Raw genomic sequence first — 13117 nt, 5'->3', positions numbered from 1 at the left:
AGCTCAAGCCATATCCTGTCTCTGGCAATGGCCAGTAGCAGATGCCTAGAGAAGACTTTAGGAACAAGGCAAGCATGTACTTCCCAAATGCTCTCCCACTCTCCACCTGTGTGATGTATGATTGTAGAGATGGCTCTGAGAAGCCATCAGGAGGCTTTAGTAGCCATCAGGAGATTTTTCTTGCTTAAATTTCTCAATTCAGTTTTGAACACAGGTTCTTTTATGCTAAACGTTTCCGATATTAACACCAGCTGTCTGAAAGCGCATACATGCCCCCACCTCCATAGCATCATGGTGGCATCTCGTGTTCATGGACTGTTTTTATCCCTTGAAGTAGGATCTCCATTTCACAGATTAATAGTGAGGCAAAGTGTGGATTACACAATATTGCATGGTCACATGTCAGTAGGGAATGGGACCCTGGAAGTCTAAGCATGACCACAGCAGCTCTCATCCTTCTTCCAAAATACGAGAAACTTGCCATTGCTCTTGTTCTTAATAACTTTACTTTCCTTGAGTGCTGTTATGTATCGCCTCACAGATTCTATATGATGGAGACAGTCTGTGTCTCTCTGTGACCAAAAATGGAATTACCACAGGAAAAAACATTCTTATGGCTTTTCTGGATGCAGGCAGTACCAGAAATCTCAAGGGAAATTAATTTCCTGCTGAGTTTTCCAGACGTAAACAGTTTTTTCTGCAGATATGTGCTTTTAAGCATTAGAGCAAGGGACACGTTCTAAGTGATGAAGATTTAAGTATGACTGTAGTCAAGCTTATGGTCCATATCTAGGCTGGTGCATATATTTATTTTTTTAATTATGTGCCGTGTTTCAGCTAATCAGTACAATTTCTAAATGGAAGCTTAGTGATTATTGCAATTATGAAATCTCTGTGGTGAGGCAATTATCTCTGTTAATTGCTAAATCAAGCAACTTTATCAACATGGTTTAATCTGAATCGATTCCTAATACTGCCTATTAAAATGTTCACTAGAGAAAAGATGTGCCTCTCTAGTGAGAATAAATTACGGCAATACCAACTTCCAGTGTAATTTCTTTACTTAAAAACATGGTATCTCAGTCCTTTTGTGAATGGCAAAACTGTTCCGCAGTCAGAGGCAACTGGTTGCAATCCAGAAACTGTAAAATGAAAAAAAAAAGAGACACAAATAGAAAATTTATAAACATGTGTGTATGTATATATGTGTACGTGTATATATATGTAAATAAAATAGCTGGGATGTAAACGGGAGTACTGCTAAACTATGTTGGAATGATATTTTTGCCTTATTCTTTCACAAGCAAGCTTCAGATGCTTTTAAATGATACTTAACACAGCTGGTGATAAAGCTATGATAACGATTGCTTTTATAATATTATTGTTATTAGTATTACCTCTTGTTCTTTGTGCCTTGAAACAGGGAAACACCTTTGCATCAGCTTTACTCATCTGCATTCAGCAAGCAAAAGCTTGAAATCTATCCAACCAAGAAGCCGGCACTGCCATTTGGAGACCTGCCCCCAGGGTACCAGCATCTGCACACTCAGCTTCAGTACGAGTGCATTTCTCCTTTCTACCACCGCCTGGGGAGCAGCAGGAGGACTTGTCTCAAGACAGGAAAATGGAGTGGGAGAGCCCCTGTGTGTATTCCAAGTGAGTCTCCAAGAGAAAAAAAATGCACACATCTCTGCGTGGATGGGGGAACAGGATGTGTATTCATCTTAGATAATTAGGGAGTCCCAGCGGTGTAGGCTGCCTGTGCTTCCAGCTGGGAGACAGGAGCAATAAAGCTTGGAGGATACATGACTCTTTTTATCCACCAGTAGAAACTGTGCAGCTGATGGTAGAGGGATCAAGCTTTCAGCACTGTAATTTGCCATCAATTTTATTATTTACTCTTTTATTGAGCAAAAGGTGCAGTGAGTTTCTCTCCTGATTTGAAACTGTTTTCCTACTATCACTTCATGCTTTCCTGTAGTATTTACTGCAAATGCGATTTTTCTTTCAACTGTATTTTGGCACACAGCTGACAAAAACATCGAAGTTCAAACAACAGAATGGAGAGTCTGCATTTTAAAAAGCCTCTTCCTTTAACATACCCTGCTAAGGAAGCGTTCATATTGCAAACTGTAGGTCCAGATAAAATCTTATCCAGAGCTAGTGCACAGAGTAAGTCAGGGTAGGAACATCACAAGATTTGGTACAACCCACTACTGACATCAGGCAAGCTGTGAAAAGTAGATCCTAACATCAAGCAAATTTTTAGAGTTCTTGTTTGTGGTTTTGCTTTGCGATCATCTCGGGTGTTGAAAAGTATTGCATTCAGTCCTCTTCACTGTGGGTGTGCAGAAGCTACATCCCAGGACAAAAAAATGCCCCAAGGGAGACTAAAAAATGTGACCACATGATGTAACTCTTTCAACTGAAGTAAACCTTTCCTAGTACAGGAGATTCTACCCCAGGTCTGAGCTCGGGTGAGATATTCCTAGAACAGGGCAGAGCTGCTGCTTTTCCCCGGGATGGCTGTTGATTTCAAGGTTGTTGTTGCAAGACAAGTCTGTTCGCATCGGCATGAACTCATCTGTGCTAAGGTCAGTTCTAGGAGAGGACCTCACAATTACTCTGTGACAGCCTAGGGTGAGTTTTAGTGCAATGCTGGTTTTATGGTGTTTTACTATAAGCAGGAATCAGGGGTATTCTTTCCATTGCTTTATGCAGTCATTTCATTATAGTGCAGCTTGATAAGGTTGTCATGAAAATTCACCTGCTCAGGTGCTAAATCCACATTCCTACTTCAGCCAGGATTTCAGATAATAATGGAAAAATCGAAAGATTTTTTTAAAAAGCTATATAAAATACTTGTATATTGTAATTTTGCAGGTTGGAGAAAGAGGTTAATTAGAAAGCTGTTCTTCATGTTAACTATTTGTCATGGTTTAACCCCAGCCAGCAACTAAGCCCCACACAGCTGCTTGTCCACCACCCCCCAGTGTAATGGGGGAGTGAGTCGGAAGGGTGAAAGTGAGAAAGCTCGTGGGTTGAGATAAAGACAGTTTAATAGGTAAAGCTAAAGCTGTGCAGGCAGGCAAAGCAACCCAAGGAATCCATTCAGCCCTTGCCAGGGGCAGGCAGGTGCTCAGCCATCCCCAGCACAGCCGGGCTCCATCACACCTAACGGTGACTTGGGAAGACAAACGCCATCGCTCCCAACATCCCCCTCTTCCTCCTTCTCCCCCAGCTCTATGTGCTGAGCATGACGCCATATGGGCTGGGACCCCCCTGGGGTCAGTCGGGGTCAGCTGTCCCGGCTGTGTCCCCTCCCAGCTCCTGGTGGGGTGGGGTGAGGAGCAGGACAGGCCTTGGCTCTGTGTAAGCACGGCTCCGCAGTAACGAAACCAGCCCTCTGGTATCAGCGCTGTTTCCAGCACAAACCCAAAACACAGCCCCATACGAGCTGCGGGGAAGAGAATTAACTCTACCCTAGCTGAAACCAGCACTCCGTTGCAGTTTGGTTTCTTTTGGCACATCCTAAGCAGAAATCAAGAGTTACATTCGGATTGTCTGGTGGGGAAAAGGCGTTACCTCATTCTTGGTTCATGTTTCCCCAGTCTGTGGAAAAGCAGAAAACATCACCCTTCAGAAGACGGTGACCTCTACCAGGTGGCCCTGGCAAGCAGCAATCTACCGAACGGCCAACGGGGTGAAGGAGAACAGTCTCCGGAAAGGGGCCTGGATCCTTATCTGCAGCGGGGCCCTGGTGAACGAGCGCACTGTGGTGGTGGCAGCTCACTGCGTCACTGACCTGGGCAAGACCATCGTGCTCAAGACAGCAGAGCTCAAGGTGGTTCTGGGGAAGTTCTACAGAGACGATGACAGGGATGAAAAGACCATCCAGAACCTGCGGGTGAGTAAGGCTGCTGGGAGTGGAAAATTACGAGCACAGACAGATGCTGATCACATCTGTCTTGTATGGGGAGAATTGAGCAATATATTGTTTTACACACTGTTCTTGGAAATGGCTATCTAGAGACTCAACTGGCAGAACTGTCATGGCACAAGGAGGGCATATGCTGTGATTCATTAAATTCCCCTGACACTGTCCAACTTGTATGTTCACCTCCTAACAGATCACTGAGAAAACTCATGTTCCATGGGCCATAATGTCTTGAATGGTATTGCCAGAAAAAAAGTAGAAGAGATGCCAGCTACTGTCAAAAGTGATTAGCATAATTTATGAGGGAAACACTTGTGCTCCTGGTTTGACGCCACGAGCGCATTTCACATCTCAGCCCCAAGGCTGTACGGCTCTAAACTCAAAAGAAGTTTAGGTCTGACTCCAGCTCCAAAAATAGCACCTGAGGCTCACCAGAGTGGTTTGGTTTTTTCAAGTAGAACTAGAAAGGTTGGAGTCAAAATGAGAAGAAATACAGCAATTCTGGCTCTGTGTGTCTCTTTCTGGAGTGGGTGTGTGTGTGAGTTAATTAATGGGTTTTATCCAAGTAATCATAATTAATTTGATTATTTCCACACACCACCACCCCACCCCCTCCCTTTTTAGTTTCTTTCTCTAATTTCAGCTTTTTCAGACTTTTCCTGTGAGGAAATGTATTAGGTTTTACAAAATTTCCTCACAGGAATCTTACCCACTCTTGTAGTGTTTCATCAAGGTAACTAGCAGTAAAGGTTTGGCCCCAACATTAATTAATGGGTTGCTAGTATTTTTTTTTTTTTGGTGGGAAGATGGTTGAATTTAAATAAGACTTTAATTCAAAGCCCACTCCCCCCCTTGGAATTCTACAGGCTGAAGATGACATGGCAGGTAAAATCTTTTCAGTACACAGTGGAAAAACTTAAACTGCACATTAATTCCCCATTTTGCTGAAAATGTCCTGGACTGCTTTTCATTAGGAAGAATTTCGTGCAATAAAAACTGTCCTGAAACCTAAGCCAATAAAAAAGTCAGAAGATGCTTGATGTCTTTGCATGTTTCTCATTTGAGTGAGCACTATGGTGAAAGAACAGTTCGGGAGTGGAGGGTCGAGGAGAAGTATGCAAAATAAACTAACATGTATTATAGTAGTATGGAAAGAGCGCTGCTGACTTGCCGTTGCTGTTAACTCTACAATTCTTCCTACTCTGTTTCCTCCCCAGATTTCTGCCATCATAGTGCATCCCAATTATGACCCTATATTACTTGATTCTGACATAGCTATCATAAAACTCTTGGACAAAGCCAGAATCAGCAGTCGTGTTCAACCCATTTGCTTGTCATCTTCTCATGACTTGACTTCATCCACAGAGGATTTAAAAATAATGGTTACTGGCTGGAAGGTATTGGCTGACATAAAAGATCCCGGATACAAGAATGACACAATCCGCATGGGAGCCGTTCAGATGGTGGATTCACTGTTGTGTGAGCAACAGTATGAGGATAACGGGATACAAGTCAGCATCACTGACAGCATGTTCTGTGCCAAACAAGACCACACAGCCTTTTCTAATATCTGCCCTGCTGAGACTGGCGGGATTGCAGCCATAACTCTGCCAGGAAAAGCATCTCCTGAGCTAAGGTGGCACCTGATGGGATTAGTCAGCTGGGGTTATGATAAAACTTGCAGCCTAGAACTCTACAGTGGCTACACCAAAGCTCTTCCCTTCAAAGACTGGATTGAGAAGAACCTGAAATAAAAAGCTGTGTCTGGAAATGGCATTTTATAACTATCATAATATCTCTCTCAGTCTCTGCTGCTTTAGGCTTCTCATCCCAGTGATGAGCCACGTCTGGGATAAGGTTAAGGCAGGCAGCCTGGTAATTTGTCCTACAATCAGATGTTCCATCAGGCTACTTTTACTTAACCCATGACAGAGGGTCTTAGTGCATGGGAAGTTTTGCCATATTTCACCTGTCTCCCCTGGTGGGAGGAAGGTGCTTTGCTCCTGAGTCTGACCTACAGGACAGCAAATTCTGACTGAAATTAATCCGTAGTGTGGAGTCCCCTAGAGAAATCAACGGCGAGCCTCTCCCGAGGATCGGTGTGACTGAGCGGATGAGGAGGCTGGAAAGCGTAGCCTGAATTCATTGCGATGGATGAGCTTGTTACAGTATGTGCTGTCTGTATTGCCATAGTACAGTGTAATCTTTTTCCCTCCCAAGTACTTTACACATTTAAATAAACCATGGTTTGTTTTTTTAACCTACATACCCATGTCTGACATTATTTAGATTCCTTGTTGCTTTATCTGTGTCACACTCTAGGGACTCTCTACTGCCCTTGTCTGTTTGCATGTGACTCTCGCTTGGGACTCTTTGGGCACACTGAAAGGCAGAATTAGCACAAAATTCAATTACTACATAAATAAAAAGATTTTTTTTTTCTTAATACATCCAATGCTGCTATTGTCGTACGTGAACCATTGCAATGAAACGTACAGGGCACTTCTCTCCCACCTTGTATTCTGAACAGATGAAAACCTGAAACATACTTTTAAAAACATTTTTCCATGTGGATTATTTCAAAGGCCTATGAAAACCTCAGGAAAACTTCTGTTTCCATCAGTTCACATAATTTTGTGGCAAAACAATTCCTCTGTAGCTCTTCAGGGTGAAGAATAATGTCCAAGTCTCACACTCAGCAGAGGCTTTTCTTGACATCAAAGTGTAAGATTGTCCCATTGATCATGTTGTCCAGTGGAGAAACTTTGGTCCCCTCATGGTCCTTAATCACCGCTCTTTCACTAAATCGTTCTCTCTCATCAGAGATGAGCCCTAGAAAAAGTCTGGGAGGAGGGGCAGGGGGACTTCTCCCATCAGTAATGACTCCTGGATAAGTCATCTTCCACACCCTGGAATTTGTAGGACCTCCAAATTATCACAGTGCCCAAACCAGCTCACAGCAGCAGTTGGATGTGAAGGCTGGGGATCTGCTGAAAGGATTTAGTACTCTCACCAAGAAGGACTCAGATCCTGAAGTGGTGCTCTGCCTAGCCTATTGCACGGCTACGGCAATTGTAAGAGAGCAAGTCTGATTTCAGCTCTGATTCTCTGATGCTGTGAAATCTTGTTAAGAGCTTCTTAGCATTCAGTAGTTTCTACCTACTTCTGAATCTGAAAATTGCTGCTAAAAGGGCAATTAGTATTGAAGGTCATTCCATGTTATTTGTTTTTTGCTTTCCTGGGCAGAAAGATTTAATGTGTTACGCTTTTGCACTTTTCTTATTTTCACTGGCAATAGGACCAGGTGATGTTGCTTGAATCGGAAAGTTTAAGGGCTACGACCAAAGCATATTGGTTTGTCTTTATGTGGTTTGTCTGTCCCCTCCTGCCAGGAGATTATGCTTGGCTGACAAACTGCATGGCAACAACAGCAACAAAAATTCTGAATTAAATGTGAAAAATAAGATGTGTTTCATTCCTCTGCTGGGAGGAACGTGTGCCAGTGAACGTGTGGTACTCCCCCACTGACAGAAGGGGTTAGAGGAAATTAGGCGACAGTTTTGGAGAAGGGCAAACTTGCAGAAAGTCAACATGTGTTTCTTCCTAACACTATCAACGAAGAATGAAATGAGGAAGGAATAGAATTGGAGCCTGGTTTGTCCAGTCAGAGCTCTTCCATGATCACATTAAATGAGTCTCTACACTCTAATGGTGAGAGAAATTCTCTTCTAAGCCTGGATTCATAAAGGTCGGTGAGCTGGTTCTTTTCTCAGTTACGACACTGTGACTGCATTGTTCTCCATAGCATTATTGTTCTCCACTGCTACAACTGAGAGAGAAGAGGAGGCCCTAAAGGGTTTTTTTCCCCCCCTCTAGGACTTCTGCACTAGAGAACTAGGCAGTCCACACAGATCTGCAAAAGCCGGTGTTAATTCCAGCTTTATCCCTCACTCTTCCCCTTTTACTAAAGATCAGCAATGCTGAGTATTTACTTACCCTCTAACTCCTCAGTGCTGAACCCCATCCCCATTTGGCTTCAAACTACTCACAGATCTGGCAACGAATAGCTCAAAGTTTCTGGGCTTGGGCAGCAACAATATAGCTGTTCCCTGGCTGTATATCACACAAAAGAATGTTCTTGAAGAGAAACTTGAAGGAATTCATGGAATGAAAATCACAGGAGGAAGTTGCTACAGCTGGGCATGCACAGCAGAATTCAACCCCCCTTCTTTTTACAGTCACGATGCTCTTCAAAGAGAAGCAAGAAAAGGGCCAGGCTTCTCTCAACCCCCAGATTTTAGCACAGTCCTTTACAGGAAGAGGAATTAGCTGTGGCATTTGTGCTTCTGGACCTCAATGATGTTTGAATCCTAGATTCAATGCTGGCTGATCTCTAAATGCAAACATAATGTTTTATTTCTACGTACAGGTGGGCAGTCATATCAACATACCCCAGCCCCGGCACCGTGCCTGGCATTCCTAGGCGTTACAGCTCAGCTTGTCCATCCTGTCTGGCAGGCTGACCCACAGGAGTTCCACACTTGCACCCTGAGCAGAACAGGGGTTAACATCTATCGCCAATAATGAGGAAAACCTGGAGATGAATGTTTGAAAAAAACCAACCTGCGGTCTGGAATCACTAATCCCTTCGATAGCTAGGATCTATTTTTAAGATGCAAGACTATTTCAAACATCTCTTTCTAAACAGGTGAGGATCTGTGCCATCTGTTGGAGGAAGGGTGTGAAATAGCACAGCATGGATAGCAGCACATCTTCCCTCCGAGGAAAAGAGCTGTGCATTCTGGAAAGGCCGTAAAGATATTGCTGTGAAAAAAAGAGCAAAACGGTCTCTGCATTCTTACCCACCCCGATGGATTTATGCTTCTCCCTCTGCATGTTTTTGGGGCTGGGGGTGCATTAAATCCCTTCCAAACGCCAGAGTGCTGAGCTGCATCCTGCCGTTGTTCAGGCCAGGTAGGGGAACCGGCGGGGTTGCGGGGGGGGGCGTCCCGGGGGGCGGTGGGCTGGGTCGGTGGCCGTGGCGCGGCCGTTCAGCCCCCGCAGCCCCTTCCCGCGGCCGGGAGCTCCCCGCCCGGCTGCCGCCTTGGCAGAAACGCCCGTTCCCGGTGAGACGGGACATCAGGTTGGTCAGACCTGGGTGCGACGGCAGCGCCGGGGCGGGCGGGCAGAGCCCCCGCGGGGGGAAACGGCGCGGAGGGGCCTGGCAGCGGCTGGCACGGCCCCGGTGTCCCGGCACGGGGGCGCGGGCCGCGGGCGGGCTGCGAACCGCGACGTGCGGAGCAGGCAGCGGGGCCGCGGCGGGCCCCGGGAGCTCCGGCGGGCCCCGCGCTGAGGCTCCCGGGGGCGTCAGGGGAGGAGGAGGAGGGGTCGCCCCCGGCCGCCGCCGCGCTCTCCCGCCGGGGCCGCTCGGCTCCGGAGAGGGCCCCGCCTCGCCCCGGCCCGGCCCCGCCGGCAGCGGGCCCCGCCGCCCCCTCCCCCGGCCCGCCAGCCCGCGGCCACGCGCGGCGCCCCCGGCGGGGCGGGGCTGAGGCGGCGGCGGCGGCGGCGGGCGGTGCAGGTAGGGCCGGGGCGCGGGACTGCGGCGCGGGGCGGGCCCGGGCGCGGGGGCGGCGCGAGGGCGCGGCGAGGCGCGGAGAGGCGCGGCGGCCGCCGGCGGGACGGCGGCTTCTCCCCGCGGCCCCGCTGCGCCCCGCAGCCGCGCGGAGCCCGCCGGGCCGGGCCGGGCCGGGCCGCGGCAGGTGGGGGCTCCCTCCCCGGGGCGCCGCCCCGCCTGCCCGGCAGGGGGCAGCACCGCCCCGCGCCGCCGGCCCGGCCGGGGCCCCGCGCGCTGCCTGCGGCCGCGCCCCGCCGCTCCCTCAGGGCGGCCGGGGGGAGGCCCCGCGCTCGCCGCCCGCCGCGGCCGCGCAGCCCAGCCCCGGGCCGCCCCGGCGAGGGGCTGAGCGGGCCGGGTGGCCTCGGGAGGCCGCCGCCGCGGCGGTGGCGGGGCAGGTGCCTCGGCCGCGGGGGGGGTCGCTCTCCTGGCGGAGTGCCGGCTCCGCCGGGCAGGGACGGGAGGGGCGTGAGGGGACACCCACGGCGGGTGGCGGGGGGTGTGTGGGGGGGTCCCGCTCCGTCCCGTGGCTGCCGGCCGGCTCCCGCAGTCCCGGCGGGTGCTGTCGGTGCGGAGGGCCGGGCCTGCCCTGCCCCGGGGAGGCGGTGGCGGTGGCGGCCGGCAGCGCCCGGCCCTCCCCCTGCGAGGGGCTCGCCGCCCTCCGCCCCCCCCCCCCCCCCTTCTGTCAAGGAGCGGTTGGGGGGATTTATAGGAGTAACAACGGCTCGTGATGTCAGCCCGTGCCTAAAATAGAGAGGGATAGACTGCAAATCCACGGCTCGAGGCTAAAACCTTCCAATCCAGCCTCAGCCAACACCGCGCCGATGTGAAGTCACCCCCACCTCTCGCGCACACACACACACACACACACACACCCGCACCCCACGGCGAGGGGAGGGCGCCGCCGATCGCAGCCCAGGTGCCAGCGGCTCCTCGCCCCCCGGCCACTGCTGGGCGGCCGCGGGGCAGCGGCCGGTGCCGGGGCGCCGAGAGCCCTCGCTGGGGCGGCGGAGAGCCGAGGAGCGGAGCTGCCGGCCGCTCGCCCGACGGAGCCCCCAGGATTACAAGGAATTGCGTGCTTGTTCCCAGAGGCGAGCGAGGGTTATCCCAAAGAGCCAACCTCCTTCGCGCCCTGCTGTCCAAAATAATCCCTTGGACTGTTGAGAAGACAGGGGGGCTTTCGGGACCATGGCATCGACAGAAGGGTGAGGGGGACCGTCTCTGGGGAGGGAGGAACGGGAGGATGAGGCGGGGGTCCGGCATTGTGCTTTTGGTAACAGTTTCCTGTCATCTGCTTCATTGCTAATCCTCGCCCCTCACCATTCCCGAACGGAATAATTAGGCAGTGAGAGGTAAAGAGAAGCGGACATTTAGGAGAGGGAGAGAGAGGGGAAAAAAGAATTTCAGATATGAGCCACTGGAAAGGTTTTGGTTTTCCTCCCATCACTTCTTTATTTAACCCCTGGAGAGCAGATCAAGCTTAAATCACCTGCCTGAAAGAAGTCCCAAGTGAATGGTTAACTCAGAGGTGGAGGGGGGAGCAGCCTCCTAAATATAACAATAATAATAATAATAATATTTCCAAAAGAATTGAGGAGCTGTTCCCCCACCCACCCCTTAAAAAGGCAACAAACAAATCCAACTTCTCGAGGAGTTTTGCAATTTTGCAGTTTTGTGCCAAATGCATTACAGTGCTAGCGAGAGAAACGCTGGGAAGGGCAAAGGGTTATACAAGAGGCTTTAAAGCAATCACAGTTCAGCCCTGGTAGCGTCCCTTGGAAGGAAAGCTTTGTCCCTACCCATGACAGGACTGCGAGGATCAGCCGCTTCGTCGCTCTGATGGGGCTGGGGGCTTGGCTGATTTGTGGAGTAACTGGTAGTAGGAAAGAAGACAAAACCTTCCTTTGATCTCTGGTTGCCCTCTTATAATACTGGCTAGTATTAGACTGTGTCTGGTGTGAGCCTCCCCTTTATCCCTGGATGTTGTCAGGTTGTATCAGCATGATCTGCTCTGGATAGGACTCTCTGAGGACAGAGTGCAAAAGGAAGCTCTGTTTATATTGCTTTTGTGTCTCCCAGGCTGAAAGACTCACTGAGCTGATTTAAATAACCTGACACATGTCTGGGAGGGTGTGCACGCAAGTGTCCTGTTACCTGGACAGAGGAAGGGACTGGCTGGCTGCGGAGTGGCCCCCGAGCAGTTGGCCTGGGAGGAGTGGAAGGTTAGAAAGTATTAGCTTTGGTTGCTTTAGAAAAAGGACAATCCCCCGGGTCTGACAGAGGGCAAATCTGTGGGGCTTTTCTGGCTCTTTACAGGACTGTGACAGAGGTAACTAACTTACTGTTTGCTACTGCCTTGGCTTCGCGGGGAATTTCTGCTCCAAATTTGTACAATCCTGTTTTGCTAGCGGCCCAGCAATTTAATCTGCCCTGTAGCATTTGCTCTGACAATAAAATCACTTAGCTAAATACTGTCAACAAATAATTATTGGAGCCACAAGGAAGAAGCTTGGAGATGGAGGAAGCAGGCTACGTCTGTAGGGTTGCAGCTCTGTCTTCTCTGTCCCTCCCGTATCCTTGGACTGCCCCAAGTTTCACTCCCCTCTGGGCGCTCTGGTCACCTGCTGTTTTCCTTCCCACATCAGGCGGCTGTAGAGGTTGTTTTGGACCAGTGGGGGAACGCGGGGGCTGTTGTGCAGGGGTTTAATAAGAGAAGAGATGCTGAGAGGGGGTTGTGTTAGAGGCATTTGTCAACTTTGGATGAGAGGAGGTTTTAAATGTGCGTGGAAAGAGAGGTGCTTTTATAAGAAGTTGGCTGAACAGGTGGGCTAAAAAAGATTGGAGCGCCAGAAGCAGAAAGGCTTCCATGGGTGCATGCTTTTGCTTTCCTTACTGGACAGAGCTAAATGGTGAGGGTGAGAAAAGAAACGAAAAGTTTAGGCTTGGCTTTCAAACTTTTTAGGAAACTTACCTAGATGAAGACAAGCTGAAGCTGTTTATTTGGTATGATTCAACTAGTGCTCGGCGATAGCTGAAGGAGGTGTGGAAAACAAGCTGAGTGGGAAGCGTTTCACTTGTCAGGGCCTTTTTACCAGTGAGAACTTCTTACAAAACTGAATTGTCATCTTTCCCTCCCCTCAGGTAAAAACCTGAGGGTGGACATAAGCTTTACACTCTAAGGTCAGCAAACTCAGGCACCATAAGGATCATCAGGGAAAGTGAATACTGACCAGACCTTGCTCAAGAACAGCTTTCCGCCGGCACCGGCCCAGCGGGAAAAAGGTAGCATAAAGCGCCCGTTGCTGCAAGCAGAACCGTGTATCTATCTCAGGCACACACAGGTACACGGAGAAAGAGCTGCTGGAGTTGGGGACAAACTGTACAACGCACTCCAGGTTTATGTCTGGTGGCTAGATACCTTTGTCGAGTTCTGAAGTATATAAAGGCTTTATTTTGTTGTGATGGAACTACTCCAGCCACAGTCATTTCTGCAGTGTGTTATTTCTCCTCTAACAGGGGACCTTACGTAAAATCTCCAAAGTGGGGATGTCAAGGGTGTGACAGGATAC

At 49.5% G+C, this 13117-nt stretch overlaps 2 protein-coding genes across 6 annotated transcripts in view; both read left to right on the top strand.

Annotated features, from left to right (window-relative positions):
- PAMR1 (peptidase domain containing associated with muscle regeneration 1) overlaps window positions 1-6201 on the top strand; it is a 58720-nt gene extending 52519 nt beyond the window's left edge. For both annotated transcript variants that reach the window (XM_074809812.1, XM_074809811.1), the window contains 3 exons: window positions 1424-1656; window positions 3612-3907; window positions 5155-6201. In XM_074809812.1, the coding sequence (XP_074665913.1) occupies window positions 1424-1656; window positions 3612-3907; window positions 5155-5691 (1066 nt within the window). In that variant the 3' untranslated portion in view covers window positions 5692-6201. The remainder of the gene's footprint in view (window positions 1-1423; window positions 1657-3611; window positions 3908-5154) is intronic.
- Window positions 6202-8776: 2575 nt separating this feature from the next.
- SLC1A2 (solute carrier family 1 member 2) overlaps window positions 8777-13117 on the top strand; it is a 106894-nt gene continuing 102553 nt past the window's right edge. The window contains exon 1 of one of the 4 annotated variants that reach the window (XM_074809777.1): window positions 8777-8911. Coding sequence is in view for 1 of the 4 variants with exons in the window: in XM_074809773.1 (XP_074665874.1) it covers window positions 10737-10753 (17 nt within the window). In the remaining 3 variants the exon portion in view is untranslated. Of the gene's footprint in view, window positions 8912-9044; window positions 9081-9499; window positions 9516-10287; window positions 10754-13117 lie in introns of those variants that run through there. The other 3 variants (XM_074809776.1, XM_074809775.1, XM_074809773.1) reach the window with 3 other exon arrangements.

The sequence above is a fragment of the Strix aluco genome, chromosome 31 (genome assembly GCF_031877795.1).
Source record: "Strix aluco isolate bStrAlu1 chromosome 31, bStrAlu1.hap1, whole genome shotgun sequence".
Classification (NCBI taxonomy): Eukaryota; Metazoa; Chordata; class Aves; order Strigiformes; family Strigidae; genus Strix; species Strix aluco.
The sequence above is the reverse complement of the archived record's forward strand: the minus strand, read 5'-3'. Positions and strand labels throughout refer to the sequence as shown.